The 26,335-nt window shown below is 41.8% G+C and overlaps 6 protein-coding genes and 1 non-coding gene across 8 annotated transcripts; 5 read left to right on the plus strand and 2 right to left on the minus strand.

Moving 5' to 3' along the window:
• Positions 1-134: 134 nt before the first annotated feature.
• LOC122612322 (serine protease inhibitor 42Dd) lies at positions 135-1,635 on the plus strand. Its single transcript, XM_043785856.1, has 4 exons — positions 135-184; positions 241-1,085; positions 1,140-1,302; positions 1,364-1,635. Exons 1-4 carry the CDS (start codon positions 172-174, stop codon positions 1,501-1,503), a joined length of 1,161 nt encoding a protein of 386 aa, XP_043641791.1. The 5' UTR covers positions 135-171; the 3' UTR covers positions 1,504-1,635.
• Positions 1,636-2,139: 504 nt separating this feature from the next.
• LOC122619210 (BTB/POZ domain-containing protein 9) lies at positions 2,140-5,836 on the plus strand. 2 transcript variants are annotated; one of them, XM_043795982.1, is made up of 6 exons: positions 2,140-2,399; positions 2,595-2,757; positions 2,822-2,984; positions 4,555-4,688; positions 4,756-5,426; positions 5,544-5,836. In XM_043795982.1, exons 1-6 carry the CDS (start codon positions 2,275-2,277, stop codon positions 5,833-5,835), a joined length of 1,548 nt encoding a protein of 515 aa, XP_043651917.1. In that variant the 5' UTR covers positions 2,140-2,274; the 3' UTR covers position 5,836. The 2 variants fall into 2 exon arrangements, with proteins under 2 accessions (XP_043651917.1, XP_043651926.1); XM_043795991.1 differs by lacking the exons at positions 2,140-2,399; positions 2,595-2,757; positions 2,822-2,984 and adding an exon at positions 4,371-4,486.
• Positions 3,208-3,785, minus strand: LOC122619228 (mitochondrial import inner membrane translocase subunit Tim13). The gene is made up of 2 exons (XM_043796018.1): positions 3,537-3,785; positions 3,208-3,463 (listed from the first exon to the last, which is right to left on the minus strand). The coding sequence occupies exons 1-2, from the start codon at positions 3,690-3,692 to the stop codon at positions 3,365-3,367; spliced, it is 255 nt and encodes an 84-aa protein (XP_043651953.1). The 5' UTR covers positions 3,693-3,785; the 3' UTR covers positions 3,208-3,364.
• On the plus strand, positions 3,886-4,411 carry LOC122619220 (probable small nuclear ribonucleoprotein E). Its single transcript, XM_043796006.1, has one exon. It carries the CDS (start codon positions 3,988-3,990, stop codon positions 4,270-4,272), a length of 285 nt encoding a protein of 94 aa, XP_043651941.1. The 5' UTR covers positions 3,886-3,987; the 3' UTR covers positions 4,273-4,411.
• A 4,053-nt stretch (positions 5,837-9,889) lies between the features above and the next one.
• Positions 9,890-16,150, plus strand: LOC122622136 (protein spaetzle 3). The gene is made up of 5 exons (XM_043800354.1): positions 9,890-11,183; positions 13,442-13,575; positions 14,283-14,407; positions 15,153-15,632; positions 15,699-16,150. Exons 1-5 carry the CDS (start codon positions 10,238-10,240, stop codon positions 15,853-15,855), a joined length of 1,842 nt encoding a protein of 613 aa, XP_043656289.1. The 5' UTR covers positions 9,890-10,237; the 3' UTR covers positions 15,856-16,150.
• Positions 16,151-16,866: 716 nt separating this feature from the next.
• Trnag-gcc lies at positions 16,867-16,937 on the minus strand. The gene has a single exon. It is a non-coding gene; the product is annotated as a tRNA-Gly (tRNA).
• A 1,444-nt stretch (positions 16,938-18,381) lies between these two features.
• Positions 18,382-25,347, plus strand: LOC122624979 (ras guanine nucleotide exchange factor G). The gene is made up of 3 exons (XM_043804791.1): positions 18,382-18,626; positions 19,357-19,599; positions 23,797-25,347. Exons 2-3 carry the CDS (start codon positions 19,417-19,419, stop codon positions 24,052-24,054), a joined length of 441 nt encoding a protein of 146 aa, XP_043660726.1. The 5' UTR covers positions 18,382-18,626; positions 19,357-19,416; the 3' UTR covers positions 24,055-25,347.
• The last annotated feature ends 988 nt before the right edge of the window (positions 25,348-26,335 follow it).

Consider the following 26,335-nt stretch of genomic DNA (forward strand, 5'->3'; position numbering starts at 1 on the left):
CGTCGGTGTTTCAATATAGACAAGTTCCGAAATGTAATCTTATAAGTTTACTTCAGAACTCTGTTTTAAAGCATTGATAATGGATTTAATGTACTATAAGTAATCGATGCTAGCGAAAATCTTAAAGCAAAATAATTTTAGTTTGCAGTGGCCTTACTTACAGAGTAGAACATGAAGTACTTGTGTAAGTAGCGCCATATTTTCTAACTGCTTACCTTTGACTCTTTTCCTTAACCAAAGGTTGGATCTTACTGACCACGTCAGTGCTGGGTCAGTTCACCAACAAGCTCTACCGAAACTTTTTGCAGGATAATAATAATAATCATTACAACATAATTGCCTCACCTCTTTGCGTCGAGATTGGAATGAGCATGATCCTCATGGGAGCGGAAGGAAATACATCCAAAGAACTTAGGACGGCTCTGAATCTGCCAGAGGATAAAAAGGAAGTAGCTACTAAATATGATGAGCTTTTGACTAAACTCGAAAGGCGCAAGAAGGTAGCCATTCTCCATTTGGCGAATCGCTTGTTTGTCAACGAAACAATTGGTGTTAACCAGCGCTACAATAAACTACTCAAGAAGTACTTTAGGGCCGAAACAGAGGCCATTAAGCTGGCCGATCAATCGAAGGCAGCCCAGGCTATAAACGATTGGGTACTTGACCAGACACTCGATAATGTGAAAGACATTATAAGACCAAGTGACGTGACGCCCGATGAAAGTGCGGTCATGATTAACGCAGCTTTCTTCAAGGGCTACTGGAAGACACGATTCGAAAAGAAGAACACCAAGTCTAAGACATTCCATGTATCCAAAAGCCACAAAGTGATAGTCAATATGATGTCTCAAGTGGGTCGATTTAGGATGCGTACCTCGCCCATTGACCAAATTATTGAGCTGCCTTTCGCATACTCAAACCTTTCAATGGTAATCGTTCTGCCCAAGGACAATGGCTCGCTAGATCAGGCAGAAGCCACTATCGAGAGTTACTTACAGATAGTCCTCCCTGAAATGGATGTACATGTGCAGCTTTTTAAATTCAAAATCGATTTCCGCACCGAGCTCGTCGAAACTCTTAAAAGCGTTGGTGGTTTCTGCCTACATTAAATTATTTACTACAAGTTCCTTATTTTGCAGATGGGCATAAAGGATCTCTTCAACAGTTCGTCGGATATCAGCACCCTACTGAACCAGACTGGCACCAGAATCAGCCAAGTCGTACACAAAGCCTTCATAGAGATCGGCGAAGAAGGCGCGTCCGCAGGATCCGCTTCTGCAAACCTCGTTCGAGGATTGTCTGGTAAATTATATTGGTAAATTTCTTGATCATGTTTCTATTTGATTGCCTGTGTATTTCTCAGATTATAAAGGCAGTGTGGCTTCTTTTACAGTCAATAGTCCCTTTGTCTTCATGATTCGGGATAATGACAACATATACTTTCGTGGTCGCGTCGTTAATCCTTTGAAGAAGAGCCTACCCATCAATGGTAGAATTATATAGAAAGTAATGGGTACCTGATAGTCGAGAAGGCTATAGCGTTCGCCCTTGTGTTCAAAGTTTATTAAAACGTACACACATCCAAACAACAAAGTTTCGAATTGCATACAATAAAGGAAAATTCCTGTCGTCCCTAACTATATTTATTCATGAATGGAAATTTTTGTAGCATCCCTATAAAAACTTCTCTGAAAAAAGATCACTCTGAGAGAGCACATTGGAGAAAAGCAAAACAAAAACTAATCGCGTTTACCTGCCTGGGAGAAAAACTGAGAAAGAGCCAAAAGAGCAACCTGTCCCAAGTCTCTTCTTCAGTCTTCAGCAAATCGCGACCGCGAGAAGAACGGCCAGCGGTCGAATAAAATCAGCTTCAGCGGATGAAAGGTCCAAATGGTTTGAATAAATGTTCCATTTGAACTGTGTAAAATAAATAGTGCAATATTACTAAGAATTTTATGGAAAAAGAATACCATTTAATCTGGCTGTAATTGTTTCCCAGGCCATATTGTTCGCCAAATCGATTGTGGCTTGGTGTCGGCCAAGAATTTTCAGCCAGGAACCGGTTTCTGCGCTCCCACGAATCCCGCGTTTTAAAGAGAGAAATAAAGAGAGTTTTTAAGCTGGATCTGGAAGTGAAAACATAAACAAACCGAATAGCAAAATAATAACAAAACTCAGTGCCTGCAGAGGGACAAGCCAACACGTGCACTTCTGCACGAATAATTGCATTTTTTTAAAAGTCAAGACTCATCCATTTAAGACTATTAATCAATCATGAGTCTGCCCCAGTTGATCGAGGATCTGCAGCGCCTTTCGGAGGATCAGGATAGTGCGGATGTGGTATTCATTTGCGGCAGAGATGAGCGCATCTATGCCCACAGACTGATGCTGATGGCTCGGTGAGTTTAATGCCTTTCATATATTTAAAACTTAAAAATGCCTTTAGGTGTATAATTTTCTTCTGTGTAATAAGATAATTGCCATTCGGTTTCCTTTTTCGGAGTCTTACAATGTTGCGTGCTGGAATCCCTGGTATTCCACTTGGTCACTTAATTAATTTGTCTTGCCTTTCCATTCACTCAATTCGATTTCAGGTGCAAGAGCTTCAAGACAGCGAAGAGAGGGGAAGTGTGTCGAATTCCCGGATGCACAGTATCCCCAGCAGCCCCAGGAGCTTCGACTCCGACCACCATACGATTGCCACACGTAAATCCGGAACTATTTAGGCAGTTCATCTTGTACGTCTACACGGCAAAGGTAGGAAAAATATCTAGGAGTAATATTTAACAAAATGAAAATATAACCAAAATTCCCTTTTCAGTTGGTTCTCCAGGACTCGCAAGTATTTCAAATGATGATATTGGCACAGGATATCGGTGTGGTCGAGCTGCGAACCGCCTGCGAGGATCACGTTATATCCACTTTGTCCGTGGATAATGCCTGCACATTTTTAACCGCCGTCATGGATATACACGAAAAAGCAGGTGAATAATCTTGAGTAGCTAATAGGATACTTTTAGTTTAACACATTTTTAAAAGTATAATACTACGTCAAATTCCATATTCGCGCCAAAAAAAATCTTTAAACATTCTACATGACATGCTAGATCAAATGTATTGACGTCAAATGTATTGACAGTTACCATTCTGAAAGTAACAGTTTTGGTATTTTTAAGTAACAGCCTGCTAAGTGCAGCACACCACATATCGATAGAAAAACATATGCACGTTGTGTTATCAGAATCACGTAACACGCAATGCATGTTTTTATTGCATTATCAAACTTTAGATATAACAACTAATCAATAGCTGGCAGATATAGTTAGTCCCGCTCTGCCCCAAAATGCAGAAGCGATGTGCGTCTCTAGAAATTGGATTGTTCACGTTGTAATCTTTGCCCGTACGTCCGAGAAATGAGGTTCCACGAGTCCATAAACCGGTCCATGCACATGGAAATGCATTTCTAAATCGGGTATTTAATGCGATACAAGTTAGATTTCCATTTTATTGAGCAATTTAAGATATGTATAGCTTGCCTGTTCAGACGAATCGAGGGAAGTTCCCGGCTTATTGACACACTTTTTGAAGCACTTTTGGGTCATTTGCGTGAGCAATTCCTGGGCATTCGCAACAGCAATCTGTTGCTTCACCTGGTCCATAAGTTCGCCTTTGTCCACATTAGCCATGGCCATTTGTTTGTTTTTCTTTTTAAACTAAAGTTTTATTCACCTACGAAAAATGGCAACAACTTCTGCCCAACCACAAAAACTTAACAGTGCGATTGCGATAGTTTTTCTCTATTAGCATATCGATAAGTCTCTGCTAACAGAGGTATTACCATTTTGGTATTTTATACATGTGTGACCATCTGGGCTATGTGATAGTCGATATCGATATTTCTGCCTATCGCCTGGACGAAAAGAAGACGCCGGCAAAAAGAAGCGAAAATTTGTTTAACTGAATTAAAGTCGCCGGAAATCAGCAAAGATGTCGTTCAAAGGCAATCCCAAGGTGCAGAAGGTTATGGTGCAGCCCATCAACCTGATCTTCCGTTACCTGCAGAACCGATCCCGCGTGCAAGTTTGGCTATATGAAAACATATCGCTGCGCATCGAGGGCCACATTGTGGGATTCGATGAGTACATGAATCTGGTGCTGGACGACGCTGAGGAAGTCTATGTAAAGACCCGCCAACGCCGCAACCTCGGGAGGATCATGCTCAAAGGCGACAACATCACGCTTATACAGAACGTCAGTCCCACGAAGGAGTAGGGGAATCAGCTCCCACCCTGCAACTCCTGCGAATCCTGCGAATTCCACCTGCAAGCGCTGAACGCCCTTAATATAAGTAAAATAAATGTAAAGCCGATATCTGAAGACGAATGTTCAAATAAATGGTAGACTTTCTGTACTCAAGTGTTTCGAATGGGTAAGGTAGTTAATACGAACCGTTTTCAGGACATATAGCATAGGAAGCTTTAGAAAGGTAAAATCAGTTAAGTGCTTTTAAATAAAACAAGGTATTAATTATAGATTTTTCCCTTGTAATTTCAGGAGCAAAATGCGCCGCCACGTTTATGGAACGCTGCATCATCTATATAGGGGAAAATGCAAATGAGTGCGTTAAGACTAATGCCTTCCTTACTTTAACAAAGGATGCCATCATTAAGATCATTTCATCAGACTATGTAAGAATTTGTAAATGAAGGATATCCACTCATATTGCAATAATTAACAAATACTTACTTCCGATAGTTCTGCTTGGAGGAAGAGGAAGTGTGGCGCTGTGTTTTGTCCTGGGCCAAATACCAGGCAGGAGTCACCCAACCCACTGCACATTGGACTGAGGAGGAGCGTGCCCGTGTCTGCCAACACTTAAGCGGTGTAATGGGTCACGTACGTCTGCTTCTCATCGATAGCCAAGTGTTTGCGGAGGAAGTGGAGCCTACAGGAGCTGTACCTATGGAACTATCCCTAGAGCGATATCGCTATGCCGCTTTGCATGCCAATAAAATGATGGATAACGATAAAAGACTTCAGCCCCGCCTTACTGTAGCGGTGAACATGTTTCCCGGTTCCCAAATCCTGAAGAATGACAATCTCGCACTGCAGACGGTTCTCAATAATTGGGTTGGAGTGGCCAAGCAATCATGGAGATTAGTTTTTCGAGCGTCCACTCATGGCTATGATTCTGGAGCCTTTCATCGTTATTGCGACGGTGTGGCTCCTTGCATGGTTATTGGCTTGGGATCGCATGGAGAGATCAGTGGTGGTTATACGGATGTGGCGTGGGCCAAGACAAGCCGTAAGGGGGGATATGTTCAGTCCGAGCGAGCCTTCCTGTTTGCCTTGAATCCTGCCAGTGGTGAACAGCCGGTCAAGTTTGACATCGTAAAAAAACCATATGCCATTTGCTATCATCCTGAGTAAGTAAACTGAGACTATACATCTAATCTCTTATAATAATAAGCTCATAGCATTGTAATATGTTATCAGTATGTTTAAGAGTTAGTATCTATTAACATGTCCTCTTTCCCCTTCAGTTGCGGTCCCATTTTTGGTGCTGGGGCCGATTTGCTCATCTCCAGCAATTGCAATGCAAACATGGACTCCTACTCGAATCTTCCGCATTCCTACGACGGAACCAACGCTGCTCACCTGACGCTTTTCGGGGACTACAACTTTACAATCACCGACTATGAGGTCTACACCCTTTCCTCGCCGGGTGGAAGTAGCAACAGTGGAGCAAGTCACAGCAACAATCAGAACCAGAACCACTCAACAAACGGCCAAGCTCCTGGGGTGCCCACAAAGGCGAAATACGATAGATACTAGAATTGGGGAAACAACTTGTAGTTGCATCAGCTATGCTGGCAATAAAACTATTTCCTTGTACGATCCAAACCAACACTCGAATATTGTAATCCCAGATCCGCAACGCCTGGGCTAATGGCATTAGGTGTCGGGTTCATGACTCCGCCCAAGGTAAAAACCAGAAATCGAAAGGTAATTAATGAATTGTTATATAAAGAAAACTTTTTTGGCGGCTGTCTTGAATTCCATCTTGATGCCAAGAATCGAACCAAATTAATTAACTGGTTTCCCACTTGTACATATGTAAAGTTGAAAGTGTTAGCAGAAATAAAAAACAAGAGGGCAGCTCCAACAGTTGGTAGTTTCCGCTGAATGAATACTTCAGCATGGTACCTGGTACGAATGCTGTCACTTCAGCAGTTTTCTCTGAATTGAACCATGGATTGTTTAATAGAACTTCGAAGTAGAGTTCAGTAGTTTTACTTACAATTCTTAAAACGTGACATTCCTGAAATTCCAAGTGCAAGGCTTTATTGACCTTCTGTTTATTTGTAATATTTATTTAAAAGTAAGAGAATGACACCCCCAAAATGCTTTAAACTATTTCGGACATTTCTTTACTTGCGGAACAATATGTTTTCCTTCGACACGTTCATTAACCCATGGCTTAACTCTCGAAGTGACTGCTCCATATTGTTACAACTATACAAGAGTTATGAATGTGCACTTGAACCTGGTCCACACCTCTCGAATAGTGGAACAATTGACAAAGAAAAACAAATGCGTAAATGGCAATTTCAGTTTGCTGTTTCAGTTCACTTCAGTTGGGCTTAAGCCATAACAATAATATGTCGGCTAATGTTGAGCTATAATGAAATCTGCGGCAACACCTCCCTAACACCCGCCGTCGGAAATGCTGAAGTTGCTCTCGACTGGTTTTCAACTACTTTTCAAAATGCTTCTGATAAATGGGTCCGCGCTCTAAATTGGTTCTAATTAAAGCTTTTTTATGCTGATCGAATCGATCAACATCGGTGGCTTGGGCCCCCACATTTTTGTCATTCGTTTCGATCCGGGGATTGGACATCCGAAACCCCGAGTAAAAACCTAAGGAGAACCCCTTGACAATGGCAGCCAGCAACAAACACTTGATGTTTGTGGCGTTTTATTTTATTGTGCCTGCACAACGGACTGGCAGTCAAAATTTGTTAACGACTTAAGGCCACAGCTTGAGAGCCACCTTTCGATAAGGTCTACAAATTGTTGCCGGCGCTGTTTCACTTCTCTTTGACAGACGACCAAAGGCCCCGAGGCGATTCAGTGTCCAGGTCCAGGCGCTAGAAGGAATGTCATTTATAGATCTCGATTCAGTTCGATTTCGCGTCAAATTATTTGATTGTCGAGTGGATTCGGATTGGATTTTGGAGCCATGGATTCGTTATGCGCCATGTGCCAACAGCAAAATCCGACCAAGAAGTTTCAATGTCTGTCGCATGAAAAGGGAAAGGCAAAAAAATATACATAACTAACGCTTAAGTAAGTTTTTCGTTTGGTCTGATCTATGCGCAAACTTGTTCTGGCCTTATGAAATCGGTTCGGTTCAAATTGCATCTGGGCTTGCAGCATTTGAGGTGAGAGACTAGGGACGGGCAGGAAGTGCCAGTGATTTGGATGAATCATTAGCTTCCTTAAATGGGAAAAGCTATAAAAAGTTTAAATGGGTATTATAGTAAAACGGAAGAAAAACAGTGGCGCCGTGCAGGATAGGAAGTTAATATGTTTCAAATGCAACACTTATCCGATGTAGATAATTTTAAACCATTCTCTAAGTTTATTAGATTTGTAGCTTATCTATACACACATTAACATTTAAAGTTTTTTTTTTAATATGTAAAAATGTTAAACCCATTTTTTGTATTTTATAGTTCACTTTCCGTCCCTGGCTTTTAGGAAAATATGCGATATTTGTTGGGCTTGGTCAGCAGCAGCTCTAATAGAACAAAGGCCTGGCCACGGCCATGGTTATGGTTATGACTTGGTCAGCACTCAACATTACATTGAGAAAAATACAGACACTTATTCTAAAAGCACTTATAGATTTTAAAGAGGTACTTCTTAAAATCAAAATAGTAAGTTAAAATTATAACATAGGATTTCTATACCTGCAATTTTCAAAGATCGGTTTATATATTTATTTTTTGCAATTTGTCTGTAATTTGCCTCAGTGTTCGAGCAGACAGCAGCTGGCCAAACCCAAGTGTTACAGTTTAAGTGACTTATTTGCATGTAAGAATGCGAAAAAAGGAAAAGTGGCTCAAGTCACCGCGAGTGACCCTGAAAAGGGGACCAGGGCAAAAGAATCACCTACAGGCCAAGTAAATTACCGCATATCCTACATCAGAAAAATTCCCCACTCGGCACTGATTCATCCATCAAACAGGAGGCACCATTAAAGGGCGTTTTTCCCAGAAAAAGTCATGTCCAAGATAAGATCATAGCACGCTGAGGCTGTTCTATCCATTAGTTGCATCCGTTTCCGGCTGTCTAGAGGCTGGGAGCTCCAATTCGCGAGGTGCTAATATGCAAAGTGGACGCATTGAAGCGAGATCTATGACGTTGACAAGACCACACCTCCACCGGTTAGATGATATATACACCGAGTCATTCATTAATAGCATCATCGCCGCCATCCATTTGCTCATCGCCCGATGCACTCGACACACTTCAAATTACCACCACATGACCCCGCTGATCCCGCCCTGTAGCCGTAGCCACTGGCCACTGGCCACTGTTTCACCTAGCTAAGAGAGTGTAAGATGACGGCAGAGACATGGTCATGGAGATGGGGAGAACCCTACGGAGGGTCTCCCACTAGCCACTCTCTTTGGATGGCAGTCATGTGTGTAACAACTCGACCCGCGATGCTCTTCACAACCAGTTTTGAAAGCCCACTTTAAATATACTTTTGCTTTTCATTGCCTTCGATGTGAAATAAAACATCGCAGACGTCGTTGGTGTTTTCGGTTTGGTTACTGTGATTAATATGCGTTTCTCGGCAAAAGCCACTAAAATGTATACCAGCCCATGACGACGCATCCAGGCATTGACCTAGGTCACTAATGCCAGCTAAACGGGGTTCTCATTAACATCAACCTAATCCCACTTTGAGGGATGCCGTCGGCACCTGTCGAAGAAGATTCCCTCGGTAAAGGTATAGAAAAGGTATACTCTAATTTGTATTTGGCTTTCTGGATTGATTTCATATGTGCGCGTAACTTAATTAGTATACGGTCTTCTTTAATTAACTAACTTCAAAGGAAGTTTAGCGCATTAAGTTAAGCGATTTCAAATCCAAACCAGCTCCTAACTATGCCAGAAGATAAACCCATTTCTTAATTAAAACATTAAGCCAAAAATAATAAAACACCTTAATGCTGATATGCGGTAACTGTCAACCACTTTAGGTTCACTTTTAAGATGATTTAAATGAATTATTTAAATTTATTTGGTAGCCCATCAATCATCAGACAAAATCTAAAATGATGTGCACTATATAATAAATGTTTTACTGATACATTCCAATGATAACTTCACCTTAATAAGAACACTCGGTTACATTTATTTCTTATAATGTTTCATGTAATAAATAACATATTTTACTTATTAGAAATCATCATTAGTGGAGAACAATTATGTACACCTCAAAAGAATTCAATTTAATTATATTTTTTTTTTAGTTATCTCAACATCTAAGAGCATTTGCTCTTCGATTAACTCAGTATCGAATATTTTCCGGTTTTGTTTTATTTTTCGATTGCTATTCAGCAGAAACCGAAAAACGAAAGATAAAAACGCAACTCAGTATCGCCGAGAGCTCGCTCTTAGCCAGATTCCGAGATTGAGGGAGCTGAGCGCAATGTTTAAAGTCGGAGATTTTGAAATTTCGAGAGTTGAAACATTTTCCACCCATTAAGTTTGTTTTTAAGGCGCACGGCGAGAACGGCTCAGTCTCGATTGTCAGCTTGTCGTGAATGGTTTTTTAGCACACACGCGGACCGGGCACCGGAGCAAAAAGTTCGCGCTTAAGTTATTTAATAACAACAACATCGTTTGCACATACCTTAATATCGCCATATATATATATATATATTAACGACATAGACCGCCGATCGACGCGTGTGTGTCTGTGTGTGTTGATATTCTGTGTTTGCAAGTGTGTGTTTGCTGTTGTTTTTGCCAGGGGTGGGAAGCGGGAGCTGATCTGACTGATTTGTTATTTTTGCATAAATCAATTTCGAGAGCGCGCGCCATCGATTTCCGTGCGATGATCTGTTCTAGATGATGTCGCATGCGCGGCCGGATCGAGTTTGTCGCTTAAGTCTTTCGTTTGCGAACTGAGAGCGCAAGCATATTTCGCACTCCCATGGCTCTTACCAATTTCTCGCTGCCCTTCGGTGCCCTGGGCCAGCCCTGGGGAGTCACCATAGCCCCCCTGCATCCAATTCACCAGTTGGCCAGCAACACCAACAATCTGCTCTACTCGCCGGCTGACCACCAGCAGCAGTCTCCCGCGGAGGCAGCCGCCAATCCGGACTACTTCAAGAACAATCCCTACGCGCCACCGCAATCGGGGGGCTATCAATATCAAAATACCGCTGGACGACGCAAGCAGAGTAACGCCTACTTGCCACCGACAGCGCCGAATGCTGTCCGGAATTCCGTTTACCACATCCAGCAGGTACAGCAAACGCAGCAGCAGCAGCAGCAAACACAGCAACAGCACCAGCAGCAGGATCAGCATGAGAACAGCGTATCCTTCCAGAGCACCAGTTCCCGGTCAAGTTCGAGCAGCACCACGGGCCAAAGTTCCATCCAGCTGACACAGACTCATTCGAGTGGCCGGGGTCCGGCGGAAGGTTCGTACTCCCGATACCCCGGACAGCAAGCACAGCCGCCGCAGCAGCAGCAGCCGCAACAGAAGCAATACTTCAATGCACATGGCAGTGCCAGTGCCAGTGCCACTTTTACTAAGAACAGCGGCAGCTTTAGTATTACCAGCTTTGGCAGCAGGCAGCAGCAGCAGCCGCAGCCGCAACAACCACCGCCATCGCAACAGCAGCAACCACCACCTGCACCACCGGCCCAAAGGTCCAGACAGACCAAGCCGGAGGCTCAACCAGCCGAGACATACGGAGTTGCCCCGCCGGAGAATTATCCGGAACGAGCGCCAGGATTTACACGGGTTCAGGCTGGACAGGGATCCAGGACACAGGTACACGCTGTTCTGGACTACGACGTGGAGGAGGGCGACGAGGAGGAGGAGGAGGAGGGAGAGGAGGAAGGGCAGTTCTACGAAGGACAAGAGAATGGTAAGTCCCCACTTGGACCTCTTAGGATAAGGCTTACAGCGAAACTACTATAGGAATTAGCACTATGGATAAAGGGATTAGGTGCTAAATTCGTTATTTACTTAAATTATAATAATTAAATGTAACTATGCTTTTAACACTTTTTTTCATTTGAAAATGGATTATACTATTAGGTTATTAAATTATCGAAAAGTTGTAGTCATAAGAATGACATCAAAGCATCATAAAAACATTGGGTTAATCTAGTAAAGGGATATTCAAATAGTTTACGTAAAACATACCAACTCAAAAGGCGATTTTACAAAGCTATAGAACATTTGACGACTCTACGAACAGGAATTTAAGTTCTAAAGCTAAGGAGTAAATTGTATAGGAAAACCTGTCAACCAGAAAAAGTTCTAAGTGGAATGCCTAACTACCCCACGTATAAGTGACTCAAACAGACATTAATTAAATGTATTTGATTGCATAATAAATTAAGCAACAAGTGTGACAGAATGAACTTTGTAGAACTTTGGTTGAAGAGTCCGAGAATCACTTCCTCATTCATCCGAAAGAAATTCCCGAGATTTGCTCGTATCACTCTTCTGAGTATGTATATTCCAGTTCGAGTGTTTCCTGATTCACCGAGATGGCAATCTCAACAATTAACAATTAAAAAGAAATCAAATGTTGGTGGTTTATTTTGTTTGCTTTTCAGTCAAGAAATATGTGTAGTGTGAATGTGGAGCACGTAGATTCACAGAGATAAGCGGCAAAGAGTCCCACGTTTGCACACGATTCGAAAGACGGGCGCTGAAAGTCATGTTAATTTCTGTGGTTTCGCCTGCTACTTGTTTTTGTGTATCTTTCCAATTGAGAGCAACTTCTGCACAAGATCGCGGAACAACTATAACAAATAACAAACCTGTGGGGTAAACAGCGCACAAGCAACGAGCAACGGCGACAAGGTCAAAGGTCTACAAACCGATCGGCAAGGTCACTTTCAAGACAGTAATGGCTAGTGTTTGACTTTTATAGCAACTAACAGGCTGGCACGCATCACGATTTATGTTGTGCCGGGGTGTATCTGTATCTAAGTCCGCCTATCTAACGGCTCAAGTATCCACGTATCTACGTATCTTCGTATCTGAATCTGCTGCCCTTGTTGTCCTCTTGGAAAACTGTCAGCGGCGCTTCACTTTTTCGGATGTTTCACTTTCGGTCTAGCTTGTGGCGCCTCTTTGTTTCTGCCTCTCCATCTCCACCTCCACCTCCATCTCAATCTCAATCCCAATCTGCGAGTTGTCGAGGCATTAGCCAGCCAGCAACCTGCCAGACTTGAGACCTCAAGTACTCAACTCGGTTACGGGGCTATTATGCAAGAAGTCGCGTTTCAATCTCCCGAAATGAGGGGCAAGGGGCCGAGCTCATGAACCAGCTCTCATATGAAGACGTGCGCACGCAAGACCCAAACTCAGATACTAGTTTGGGTCGCTCGATGTCTTGGCGCGGCACTCGAGCACTCAACACTGGGTTTTCACCTTTGTGCAGGCAGAAAAATATCAAAAAAGATGCGATCTCAACCAAAGATCAGTGCACAGAAACAAAGAATCTATTTCACAACCTGTCAAAGAATTTCTCATTAGCTGAAAGTGACGTGAGATCTGTACACTGCGAGAAAAAATGGTCTACGAATGTTTGCTTCTGTTACAGAATCGCATGTTATAAAGAAATAAATATTTGAGGGCTATAAATTATAAATTTCCGATATAATAACATACTAACATAGTATAATAATATGGTACCTATAAGAACTATTATTAAACTTCTTGTAAACCCACGTAAATAGAACCCTTAAATTCCATATATCTCAGATTTAGTTTAAGTAACATTTTAAGGAAATAAGTTTTTGCACTGTATGCTCCCTTTTTCGCATTCTGCAACCCGTTTTGCATCCTGCAGTACGGCTATAAAAGGGAAAGTTTCTGTCTGCGCCCAGATCCGGATCTGGGCATTACAAATGCCAGGCAGACATGAAATTTATACATGCAAGTGTCAACTGCAGTGCGATTTGTATGCAGACACCGAGTGCACTTGCAGTTGCAATGCCAGCTCTTTTTGGGTTTAACCGGGGCTGATTAATGCAGTGACAACGGCCACGGATACAGCAATTCCGCCGTCCTTGCCATGAATCATCGCTGAAACAGCAGCCATTTAAAAGCACTCCAATTTCCATTTCCACTTAATTTTCGAACCCATTTACATTCCGTTCACAGATAAGTCGAATAACAATCAGATGCCCACAGTGACGCCCATCCAGGGACCGATCTACTTGAAGAACGGGACGGTTCCAGTGGTGCCGCTCTTCTCCTATCCGAAACTCAACAACGGATCGTTCCTACAGATTCCGGTAAGTACGGATACGGGGTTCTGAGCACGCGCGCACTTTAATTGGCACACTGCGGAAAATATTGCTCACAAATTAGAGTAGAACCCACTTATTTCACTTCTGTCATTTAGGTAACGCATTTTAGGTCGGCATCGCCAATTCTTCACTTTTTTATTTATCTTAATATACAATGTATTAGGGTGCAGCCTTCAGTGAGTTCTAGTTTTCGTGATTTCCTACAGTGTACTCTCGATATCGATCGAGTTTGTTCATTTGCGGAAATAACTTTGACGATTTTGTGTTTCATTTCGGTTTTATTTTCTTTTTCTTTTTGTTTTTTGCGCACGAAGGTCGTGCGAGTTCGTTTCATTAAGAGGTGTGATGATGTTGATGACGACGAAAGAAGAGAGGGATTGATATTGAAAATCGGCGCATGGCGCATGGCGACTCGAGTACGCTTAATCCCAAAATCCAACTCTATACGGCACCGCCTGCCACGCCTACACCCTCCTTATCTTCTTACCATATTTTCGAATATAAAACGAACTTTTATGTTTATGACTTACTTGAGTCATTTTCACACCCCGGCCATAATTTGTTATGGTCGCCATTCCAATTCCAATCTGAGGCTCAGTACCCCCCGTCCGCAAACTCAATTACCTTCTTCAATGCTAAATAGTAAATACTTATCGCCCGAACTGACCATCGTATGTCTCTGGTTAATTTAGATCTGGTGGACGGCTTTGTCGGTGGCTTTGGGACTGGATGTGCGCGGCGATGTCATCAAGGGAGTGCCGTGCATCAAGCGATACCATCAACTGTTCTGCCCCACGGCCGGCAACAGTTATCCCATGTAAGTAGCCATTGTTCTCTATTTTTGGGATACGGGAAATCCCGAGTGGAAATGGTATATTGGTATTTCCCTTGGAATAGTCGTATAACTTTGCTGCGCATACGTTCTCTTGATTAAGTCAAGGATGTTTGCGTTTCTGTGGTTTTCCTTTACCACTGTTTTTATTCGCACATAAACTGATCTGAATCACATTTAATCCGGATGACTGTTGACTGTTCTAAAGTGACATGGTTAACGGTTCTCATTAGCATAGGCCCGCAAAATTACCATGAATTTCATCACTAGACTAAAAGCAAAGCCAAAAAGTGAGACTTTCAAAGATATTGGTTCCAAAGTTCATTAACATTCGGTCGCCACATTTGGTGCTAAGAGATATTAATTTTCCCAAATTGATAATTTAGTTTTCATAATTATATTATAACTTTAATTACTAATTAGCGTGGGTTTTGACCTTATTTCATCTTCATTACGAACCTTTTCAAATCAATTATTGCCTTCCAAATGATTATTAGTATGTAAGATTAATCTGTTTAGTGAATAACCTGTTTTGGCAAAGTATTTTGTATTTTTATTTGATGTACTTCAATTTCCTGTGTTACTTCGTTATTATAAAAATAAATTCATTAATTATCTTATTTTACGGCGTACACCTGGATCAACTGATATATTACATAAACCAAATTAATTCTTTTAAAAGCCCATTAATATTATTTTATACAAAACTAAACAACCCCTTTTATTTCAGTGACAAGATTGAACGTTTCATAGACGACAACAAGGCGCTGATGCGACGCATGTACGGAGACTTTGAGATGAACATGGAAGGTCCTGGCGGAGGAGGCGGCAGACAACAAGGCAAGGTGCGTAAGCGGCGCTTCATAGACGAGCCGGATATATTCATACCCCCCGGAGCATTTGCTGCCAATGCCGGGGAGACCGTGGAAGCCGGAGATAGTTACTTTGGCCAATTGCGGAAGAAACGCCAAGCTGCCGCCGGAGGAAGTCGAAATCGAGGTGGATCTGCCGGAGGAAGTGGCAACGGAAACACTAATGCCAATAGGCCACCGGCAAATAAGAATGGTAGCTCGGGCACTGGAAGACTCGATGCCTGCGAGTCGAAGATTGAAATTGTCACACCGTATTGGGCATCGAACTCCGCGGGCAAAATCAGAGCCATCGTAAATACTCAACACTTCGAGCAGGCGATTCACCAGGAGGTTTGCAGGTTAGTACTAACTAAATAATTTAGCACCAACCCAAATCTCTAATTATGCTCTTAATATATTTTTAGCAATACGCAAACTCCACGATGTGAGGGCGAGTGTGGATGCGAGCAGAAATACAAATGGCATAGACTACTCGCCTACGATCCTGATAACGATTGTAAGGGCATTTTTATGGATTGGTTCCTGTTTCCTTCGTGCTGTGTCTGTAGATGTAATCCCTAGATTACCTGACTCTGAGCAATTAATAAATAAACAATTGATAAATGTAATTGCGACAAGTAATTGTAGGTAGAATGCCACTGAATGTATTTTAGTTGTTGTTAAGTAGACCTTACGTAAGCCCTAATCGGTAGCTCTAGTTAAGTTCAATTCTACACATAGATAAGTTTTTATCCGAGCCATATGTATATCTCCACTATTCTCTGTATCCCCTCCATCACCATGCGATATTACTCAGCCTCCATTTTTGTTGTACGGTAATTGTAAACGTAATTGTAAAACGATTCAAGTGAATAAAGTCTATGCAAACATTAAAAATTAAATTTGGGACTCAGTGTTCCGAGTATAATAGCATTTCAATTAGCACACAGTCTAGAATATCACGCGTGTATCTGAGATATTAGCTTGGGATAACTAATTTGGTAGCCTGTTTAGCGATATACAGAATTGCAAAGATAAATGGTATATTTTATAAAGTATATTTGTCTTTGTTTTCTATCTCCTTATATGGAAATAATTTTACCTAAATCTTGAGCAAGGTCAATATTTAAAAGCAGAAACAAATTAACACCATGCTTAAATAAGAGAAGCTGCATATAATACCTTCATATGTTTTTCGTGATAAATAATTATATTTCGTATTTGTAATGTTTCTCAGATAATATAAAAGTCCATAAAAGGATTAAAAAAAAATACGCAAACTTACTAGAAATTTAGTTACGTGAAATTATAGCCTTGCTTGGTAATACGATAGGCAGAATTTAAAACAATAAAATCGGTAACAATTACCTTCATATCGCTATGAAACAAAATGTGGGAAAAACCATGTCAGGTGGTCAGTTAAATCATGATTTATTAGATTGCCAAAAGGCCGAAGGGGAAGCCCCAAAACAATTATTGACTGATTAATTTGTGTTGCCAAAATATAAATGATTCAGTTTGTGTAGTCAGAGAGTAAGGAAAATAGCTTAACTTGTAGAAAAACCAATTCAAAAATGAAAAAAAATTTACTTTTGCATCGGCCGGGAATCGAACCCGGGCCGCCCGCGTGGCAGGCGAGCATTCTACCACTGAACCACCGATGCTTCGTGACTTAATGCACTGAATATCCCAATACGAACATTATATTTCGATGAGCTCAAAGCAGAGCTTTTAAGAGCTTTCAGCCTAGGGCAACGCAAAGTAAATTTCATTTACTTCCCCCAGTCGGAAGTCATGAGTTCAATTCCCGCATAGGGTGAATTGATTATTTCATATTTTGAGTAATTGTTTTTCCTTTTTTTTTTGGGTTTTATAACACACCCAGAACGCAATGGGCATCCACAATGTGGTCTCTTTCATAAAGCGTTTACATGCGAAGGGCCATAAATTAACCAGCAGCTGAGTGGTGGCGTAGGGTGGATATGAATGAGCATATTGCTACTAGTATTCCTCATCCAGCCGGGGTCGTTAAAACCCTTGCCCTGCCCGAAACTGGCCCACTTCCCATGCCCGTCACGTATTCAATCACAGCAATGGCTACACAAAACTGCGCTATATCAAAAATTTCGGTCTATCGGTCGTGCGTGGTATACAAATGCTCCATTTCACCGACACCACAGATAGCCACCATGGCCAGCCGCACATATCCCAGCAGCGCTGAGGAAGACCATAACAATTGAGTGCGCTGGGCTCCAGTTAACGTTAACCAAAGTCGTAGCCCCGGGGACTGGGGCATTTATTGACGCCCGCAATGTCAACAATTGCAGCCATGACGACGGCAGTCGCAACGGCAACTACCAACAGCAACTTCGAGTGCGTACATAAAGTTCTCGGACTGAGAGATACCCTGTAATAAGATGTTTTGAATCTTATTAACGTACTTAAGACATTTCTTTACCAAATCGGTTTGTGTTTACCTTATACATTATGATTATTCCAAGGAATGAGAAAACTTAGGAAACAAAGAAAACCGATGCTTATCAATGAAAAAGTATTGTGTTAGCATGGCAATAGTTATTTCGAATTTACTGGGAATCTGGGACATTTTAGTTCAATGTACCCACACCAGGCGAAGTAATTATTTCAGTTTCCCCTATATACCCACTTGCGGTCTCAACACCCATTACCGCGATGACAAGAACAACCCACTAAAACCCGCAGCAGCTTAACCATGAAAGTTGGCCAAGCGAAACCATTTCACCAGATGAAGCTGACTGTTCGGGATGCTGGTATGACTGGGCGTATACGTATTATGATGATGACGCCCGAGAACAGGACAATAGAAATGCGAGGCCACACAAACACGGTCGCGCACAGCCACAGCCACATGTAAACAACGAGTGTGTGGTGACAATGATATGGATAGAAAGTTGTTGTTTGGTCCTTTCGTTGGCTTTTGCCGATGCTGCGCGCGCACTAAAAGTGAAATGGGAAAAGAGCTCGGCTTCGGAGACAGGACAAACCAAAGGCTAATTCGAATTCCCCATAGGGGCGTAGCGCATTCGTAGGGCGGAATATCCGGGCCGTGGTTGAAGGCGACGGCGGCGTCCTGGCGTCATCTCCAAATCTCGGCCAGTGCCGCAATTTTGGCTATAAATACAAATGTCGGCACGCAGCTTGGCTTAAACTTACATTGTTATCCTAGTTCACAACATCGCTCGGGGTCTCCACAACTTCGCCGAACAAAACACATTCGCTACGTGACGTTGTTAGAACCGAATCCACATCCTCCCACTCGCGCCAGGACAACTCAGAAACTCCGAAACTTGAAACTCCATCGAAAAACGCAAACCGTGAGTCACAGCGGCTGCAGGTGCAGATGTACCAGTTGCCTTCGCTTCTGGTTTCAGTGTCAGTGCCATAATCATAAATTTCGAGCATTGTGTAATCCTCTTTCGATTGGGTAAACAAACCAAGTGGCTCCAGTGACTGCAGTTTTATTATTACTGCGCAGCCAGGAAAACGCGAATTACATTTAAATTGAATTTTTTAAAGGCGCCACTTCAAGAGAAATATAGGGGAAAAGGGAACGAGACAAAGAAGTTAAAGTTAAAGTTAAAGTTGTAGAATGAGACTCTTAAAGTTCCCATTAAATATTTATTAGTTTCATGATTTCATTTAATTGTGAAATATAAAAAAGGGTCAGCCTTTTAATAAATCTGAACTAATCTCCAACCAACAGCTTTCAAATTGATCTCAATAACAGAAGTCAAACTTAACAAATTAGTAATAGATTCCCGAGAGATAAGCTTCAGATGCAGGCTTTCAAGATTTATGAGTAAATTAATAGAATTCCCAATGGATGACCCTCCTTCAGTCATCGCAAATAAATTATCAGTCACTCGATTCCCTGCCATCTGTGAGTCTGTGAGATGCATTTCTGGTTTGTTTTTATTCCCACTGCGACCCCACCTTAAAAGCCATCGGCAGTGCCATGCCAATTACACATCCTGCAATTGTCTTCGTCTTTTGCAATGCTGCAAGGGGTTCACACACACTTGCCTCTTTCTCCTTGCCTTGCAGCCCGGTGCCACGCCCCTTGAATCGACTGCAGGCACCAGAACGCCCCCCACCAGGACAACAATGGGAGTGCCACGGAGGCAGGGAACTGGAATTGGAGTTGGCAGTGGAAGTGGACACAGGTGGCTCTTGGTTTGGATGACGGTGCTGCTCCTGGTCGTCCCACCGCATCTGGTCGATGGACGTTACCTGCCGACAAGGTCGCATGGCGACGATTTGGACAAGTTGCGTGAACTGATGCTGCAGGTGAGCGAATCTACACTGGGCGAAAGTTTTGGTCGTTCTGGGAATAATTTTAAGAGGAATTTAAAGTCAATTATTCATTAGTCTAATAATAATTAATTTACAAGAAACATCAATTTTAAATATTTTTTTATATTGAGATTTAAACTTTAAGTACTTTATAAGTATTAAAACTAAATGCTTAATGAAGTATTAAAAATCAGTTACAATATCCAAGTAAAGAAATGTATTCGGATATATTTGTTTTTAGTTAAAACCAACTCCTAATATTTTAAATCATCCACTTTTAAAAACATATCGAACACGCATATCACACCAGTTTAAATCGCATAACATTGTGTTTAGTTTGTAAATATGTTTTGGACTAATTGCGGAGTGGTTTTCATAAATATTTGTGTACATACATTTATCATTGACGCCTTAATGGATCGCCATTTAAAAATGATCCATTATGGACCATTTCTTCAGTGTATCCGAGTGAGTGTGTGCGATGGGTATCTTCAGCCGAGTTTTGTGCATTGGCATTTTTGGTGCGCTGTCAATATAATTAACTAAATGAAAAGAGAGCCAAAGCGTGGTATTAAGTTGCAATTATGTCGCCAATTATTGAGGTTTTATTTTCGACTTGTTTTTGTTTTCGTGCGTTTCTACCTTTGGGTTTTTTTTCTTTTTTCGATTTTGGTGTTTTGTTTTTGGTCACTTATGGCGTGGAGCGGAGTCGAGTGGAGTGGAGTGGAATTGAATGGAATGGAATGGAATGGAGGTTACGTCATAGTCTCGGATATAAGGTTACACAGGTCCCTCGGCCACGGCCCCAATCATTCCAGCGAAGATTCCTGCTAACCGCACCACCACTCTTTTGCTCTTTTGCTCTTTCTTGTTCCAATCTCCTGGCGCTGCTGCGGTTACTTGTGCGTCTGCAAACCATTTCAGAAATATTTTTACATATTTCGCAAGCGTTTCTTCTTTATTTTTCCCCCCATCCACGGAGGAGCCTGCTCGGCTACAATCGCCAACTTGGCCAACACTTGCATGCCGGGCACCTCATCTTTTGCACAATTTTTGATTCGCCGCCACCGCGGCAGCGGTTGTTACTTTATGTGTGCGTCTGTAGTTTTTTTCGGCACAGTTTCCTGTTCTTTTTCGCAACCAAGACACAAAAATGCGGCTCAACTAGGAGTGTAGGAATCGAGGAACCGCGGGATCGGTGTTCACCAGGGGATTCGGCGAGGAAGCCCCACTTAACTGCCTTTGGATGTGCACAAATCCACTGCAGCTGCAAGTCAGCGCGACTATAGCCTACAAAATGCCTAACTGCAACTGTTTGTCTACCATCGAATTGAGTATCTGTAGCAGACAGTTTCGGCACTGAAAAAAATCTGTTGAAACATAAGCAATAGAACAGAAGCTACTGAAATAATATTTGACAATAAGAACTTTACTACACAGTAAGCCATTTACAGGGACTGTATTATTTTCAAATATATTTGGTGCCAAAATGTGTGTTGTTGGCCAAATATTTAACACTGTCCATTAATAGACAATCCATGACAGCGCAGATTTAATTTATAAACGAAGATTGATCAAGAATTTCCGGTCCAGGCTTCTAGTCTGAATTTTTCCCTGAATGTATAGACGTTCATGAATCTCAGCCCCTTTGCAGCCTCTTTTCTGAGTCATGGTCCCTGCAAATCGATAATTCGCTGACGTCGCGCAGACAAAGACTAAAGACCAAGAGAAGACCATGTTTGGACAAAAAAGCCGAGCAGAAAAATAAAGCATGGCAAAAAGTATGAGAGCGAGCAAAAGAAAAGGGAAATCAAATGTCAAATAGCAAATAATGACGGTGACGTGGTCGCATTTGCCGCTGATGAAGGTTGACTTGACTACGTCACTCTGAAGACAGGCGGCAGACGGGGGAAAAACAAGCAGAATGCGAAATGAAAACACTTGACACACAATAATGCATTGAACCTGAGTAGCTGAGAAGCTGAGAGACTGAGAAGCTGAAAGGCCGAGAGCAACAGCAGCATTAGGGACATGAGACAACATAACTTGGCCTTTAGCTTATTGCCTTCCACACGATGGATGTCAACAGGACGACACAACCTACCCACATCCCCTCGAACCCCTTGACTCCCTCCTTGGCTTTTGGCCCGAGATGACAATGGAGATGGACGGAATTCCCAGAAGCAATTTGTGTTATAGAATGTGCAAAATGACAATTTCATAATGCTCTTGACTTATTAGAGATATATTGGATTATAATTGTGTCGACTCAGGGGTTGCAAAATGGTACGTGGGTAAACTTTATAATTGGTTATGGGGCTGCAAATTAATTTGAGGATGAACTTGAGCTTTTGATTCAATGTTAATTTAATGAACAGATGAGTGGCGTCTTAAACGTAATCCATTAGGCAGACAATTTAATGCGGTCGAAATAGAACTCAAGTGGGCATGACAAAGTGACTTAAATTTATTAACTTTGTTGAGCTTCTTAAAGAAATGGAGAATGAGAGGTATTTCTTAGATTCTGATGGAATTAAATTACTAAAGATAACTTAAATGAGTTATATACTTCATATTTTTTAAACATTCGTAGCCACATTATAAAAACATTAAGGTTTAACTGTCCACTCATTTTTTAAATGTATGTGTCAAATGCTTATATAGAAGATTTCGTCGCTTCCATCACAACATTATGTCCAATTGATGCCAATTATTTTCAGTATTCGTTTGCCACTTGCCACAAATGTCTTAGCCAACAAATCCCACCACTCATCAAGTGGCCCATTCCACAGAGCAGAAGTGGCCGAGCCCAAAACAACCCATCTTAAACACCCAAAGATTCCCCTTCGCAACAAACTCATAAAGTATCTGCGAACTCCCTTTCCAAACGGCTAAAACCAAATCCTTGTCGCAAGAGGAAAAGAGATCGATTCACAGCAATAGACAGAGGTAGCTGGAAAAGCGAGAGGGAGCCCAAATACAAATCACATAACTTTTCACTTAACGACAACTCTCAAATTAAACTGTCCAAATAAAACTGCCTTAATGAAAAAAAGGGAGTTGAACCCAGCTGACACCACCGCTCAACCCCTGGAAAACTCACCCTCTCCCCTGTGAGTCGGATGCAATGCGATAACAATCCCAGAGTCATCATCACTTTTCTGTAGACCGCTGGACCACTAATGGCATTTAAGTCAAGGAAATCGAAAGGAGGGAAATATGGCAAACTGTCCGAAATATAAACAAAATGTTGTTGTTTTTTTTTCTCTCTTTCCAAATTAGCAATAAAATAATTACTTGGCGCGAAATTGTTTTAGGTTTTTCGCTTAATCTGCTGTTGCTTGTGTTTGTTCACACATCATCACCAGTCTTGTCCAAAAAAAGAAGACAAGAGCTCAGCTCCAGAGGGGCAAAAGCGACAGGGCTTACAGAGGTAGCCAGAAAAGAGGTTGGCGGCTGATAATTACACGACAATACCCCCCATTAACACATATTCAGTTCATCAGTGCTCACAGCAGCAGAGATGAGGAGCCAAAGCCAAAATCCAAAAGTTGGTAGCCAAGTTAAGATGCTCCCAGACAGGTTAACCCATTTTGGGTGGCAGTAAAGGCAACTCGATAGATACCTCGAATTTTTTAGATATCTTAGTTGTCTTGAACAGGTGATGGTAACACATGGCTTCTTAAATACGTGCATTTAAACGAAGCTATAAAAGTGGAGTTAATTGCACAAGACTACTGGCTTAAAGCTATAAACTGTATAAACTTATAAACTGTGACTAAATCACACATGCCAAAGCTCCAAATTTGTTTACCAATTTGAAGTAGTTTTTAGCCATTAAATTTTTATTATTATAAAAAGTTAGCTTTTCGAAACCAATGGGTTAATCCATGCAAACAGCAGAAACAGGCCGCGTTGTCGCTACAGATAAAGTTCATTCGATTTAATGATGTGCCAAAAAGAAAAATTAAAATTAACAAAAAAGAAGTAGATAGCGCCAAATGTGTGACGAACTTCCCACGTTGGATAAATAAGATTTCAACAGATTTCTGAAATAACTAACTCCATCATCACAAGGCGGCAGGGGGCCGAGTCGTGTTAACAACAGCAACTATACGATAATTATAACAACCATAACAACAGCTCGGAGTTTAAATCTTTCTCTGCCCGTCTTGCGTTTTGTGTTTGCAGATTTTGGAGTTGAGCAATGAGGACCCACAGCAGCAGCAGCAACAACAGCAGCAGCAACACCCACAGCTGCGTCTTCGCAATGAGGCCACCGGTGGCAGCAGCAGCAGCAACGGCAACAGCAACAGCAACATCAACAATCCACGCGTGTCCAACGGCAACTCCAATGCCGCCTGGCTGCAGAAACTGAGTGCCATGGGTGCCCTGGACGAGTTGGGCGGAGATGGAAGCCGATTCGGGCCCAACTATGGGCGTTATTAAGCCATCTGGGCCGGGAACACCTGACGACAACAGCCACCAACAGACTATGGACACGGAAACTAGGGGCCGGGGGAAGCCATGTTGCGAACGGAAATGTTCCGAGTCCGAAAAAGGGAAAAATCATAGTAGAAATGGTAGTCGGAAATGTGCACAGGATTAAAATCCAATTGAAACGAGAGCAAAGTGCGTGAAAAGGGACAAATAAATGGTGCAAAGGATTGTCCTGGAAATCGCTTTGAAGTACTTTGAATGAGCTGTGCCATTTTGGAATGTTGTGAAGGACACTTTGCAAAATCACTTTCATGCTTTCCATGCTTGAGACCTTTTAGGAAATTATATTAGAGCACCTTTTTGATTCTCGCATATGCAAAAACTACTCAAAGGGTTAATTTGATTACACTCTTTTTTAGTTCATTGTATTATGTTTTATAACCTAAAGACTCTGAGTACGCATTCTTACATTGTAATATGTTTTAAAATGGATTTTTTAAAAATGGATTTTTACATCTCCAGCAGGGAAGTGCGTCTCAAGTACGCACTTTTGAAATGTTTTCATTCAATTCAAAAAGTTTGAACATGGTTTTCCCTCTACCCCGAACTGAATTACACTTACTGGTTTAGAATGCATAACGATGAACAGAAGACAAATTCAGAAATGAAATGAAACTGGAAAACTTAAAAGGACAACGACAGTTCCTATGCTAGAACAATAATTTTTAAAATCCTTTGGGTAAGCCCGAAGTGTAAAATGTACCTATATGTATGTACCTATGTGTTGTAGAGCAACCCCGTCCCTCTGAAAATGAAACAACTCTGAAAACAGAACCCTTAATGGTGTAGACTAAGTGCGGATTTTCAACTTCTTTTTGCGCGGTCAAACAAGAGATAAAAAAAATGTTAAAAGTGCGATAAAATTGTAAATATTTTACCCCGAAACTTCCACGACCGCCCCACGAACAATAATAACTGGAGTTTTAATGGGCCCCAAGGCTGGCCGGGCATATGAAGATATATAGTAAATGTATTGTGTACTTATAAATTATACTACTCCCAACTAACCTCCACTAGATGGCCTCCGCTGGAAGATGGGCCCAAGTTTAATGCGATTTCGGTAGAGACTTAATGGCCAGCAACGCGTCGAGGGAGATACATACGAGTATATATGTACTTACTTGTATACACACTACTTAATTCGTACCCATATATAAATGTACATTTAATTGTTGTTAACTTACGTTATCTTGATTACTTATGACTCGCCGCAGAAGCAACAATAAACGAAATCATTTTCAATGCAACATCCCCCTCTCAACTAGATCTCTGGCCAGCGATACAGTGAAGCCTGTTGCGTAACGCATGCAGAGTGTAACGCAACCCTACAACGGTCTCAGATTCAGATTCAGATTCAACTCAACTCAACTCAGCTCATCTCATCTTTTGGGCTGAGATACTCGTGCATTTCACATCCATGTGCTTGAGGGCGCCGCCAGCCGAAAGATTCCCATCTATCTCAATTTACTTTCACGTGCTTCAAGTGCAACTCTCGACAAATTAAACGCCGCAAAGTGGCACCCACCAGAAATACACATCGCGTCTCCCGAACCCAAAAACCCCAATCCAATCCAATACAATTAAATACAATCCAATACAAGCCATTTCGAACCCATTCCCAATGTCAGTTCGAAGCCGTTAAGTACTTTTTACCCGCCAAGTGCCGTTTCTCGTTTTGTAAACGAAATTATAATTGTTTTCCCGCTTGTTTTTGTTTTTTTATGTAAATATAATATCATTTAAATGGATGCGTCTGCCTTTGTTTCTGCCTGTTACATAAAGTCACAAGAGATACAATATAATAATTAGTATCTGTGCACGCCGAGGTGTAGATGGCAGCCAGTTGGTAGCCGACTCTTAAATGGTATACGTATGTACATAGGTATGTTTGGGGGGAGAATTGGGGGGAACTGTGTTACTCGGTTGAGGCCACGGAGAAAGCAGAAAGATGAATGGCTAAATGGCTGAATGCGACGCTGATTATATGGCTCAGAATCGCTGTGGCATGGCGAATTCATTAAGATCTGGCAATGTGCCATGCATAATTCGCATAATGGCCTGGCCAGCAGAATGTATCCGCCCTATGCGAGGTTTTCCCAGAATGCATAATGTTGCCGCGAAACTTTTGTAGGGAAATGACGTAAGTAATATCACAAAGTATGATTTTAACAATACATATCCCTGTACTATAAATGCTTAAGTAAGAAGAAGTGGAGGATGTTTTTAAGTC

The sequence above is a fragment of the Drosophila teissieri genome, chromosome 2L, assembly GCF_016746235.2.
Source record: "Drosophila teissieri strain GT53w chromosome 2L, Prin_Dtei_1.1, whole genome shotgun sequence".
Taxonomy (NCBI): Eukaryota; Metazoa; Arthropoda; class Insecta; order Diptera; family Drosophilidae; genus Drosophila; species Drosophila teissieri.

Excerpts from the sequence above, each read along its gene's own strand:
- LOC122619220 (XM_043796006.1), top strand. The coding sequence starts at position 3,988 with ATGTCGTTCAAAGGCAATCCCAAGGTGCAGAAGGTTATGGTGCAGCCC.
- LOC122624979 (XM_043804791.1), top strand. The coding sequence starts at position 19,417 with ATGGGAGTGCCACGGAGGCAGGGAACTGGAATTGGAGTTGGCAGTGGA. Across the intron at positions 19,600-23,796 it reads TGCGTGAACTGATGCTGCAG|ATTTTGGAGTTGAGCAATGA; the intron begins GTGAGCGAATCT and ends TTGTGTTTGCAG.
- LOC122612322 (XM_043785856.1), top strand. Across the intron at positions 1,086-1,139 it reads TCGTCGAAACTCTTAAAAGC|ATGGGCATAAAGGATCTCTT; the intron begins GTTGGTGGTTTC and ends CTTATTTTGCAG. Across the intron at positions 1,303-1,363 it reads CCTCGTTCGAGGATTGTCTG|ATTATAAAGGCAGTGTGGCT; the intron begins GTAAATTATATT and ends TGTATTTCTCAG.
- LOC122619210 (XM_043795982.1), top strand. The coding sequence starts at position 2,275 with ATGAGTCTGCCCCAGTTGATCGAGGATCTGCAGCGCCTTTCGGAGGAT. Across the intron at positions 2,400-2,594 it reads AGACTGATGCTGATGGCTCG|GTGCAAGAGCTTCAAGACAG; the intron begins GTGAGTTTAATG and ends ATTCGATTTCAG. Across the intron at positions 5,427-5,543 it reads GCCATTTGCTATCATCCTGA|TTGCGGTCCCATTTTTGGTG; the intron begins GTAAGTAAACTG and ends TTTCCCCTTCAG.
- LOC122619228 (XM_043796018.1), bottom strand. The coding sequence starts at position 3,692 with ATGGCCATGGCTAATGTGGACAAAGGCGAACTTATGGACCAGGTGAAG. Across the intron at positions 3,464-3,536 it reads CCCTCGATTCGTCTGAACAG|AAATGCATTTCCATGTGCAT; the intron begins GCAAGCTATACA and ends TACCCGATTTAG.
- LOC122622136 (XM_043800354.1), top strand. The coding sequence starts at position 10,238 with ATGGCTCTTACCAATTTCTCGCTGCCCTTCGGTGCCCTGGGCCAGCCC. Across the intron at positions 11,184-13,441 it reads CTACGAAGGACAAGAGAATG|ATAAGTCGAATAACAATCAG; the intron begins GTAAGTCCCCAC and ends TTCCGTTCACAG. Across the intron at positions 15,633-15,698 it reads ATTCACCAGGAGGTTTGCAG|CAATACGCAAACTCCACGAT; the intron begins GTTAGTACTAAC and ends ATATATTTTTAG.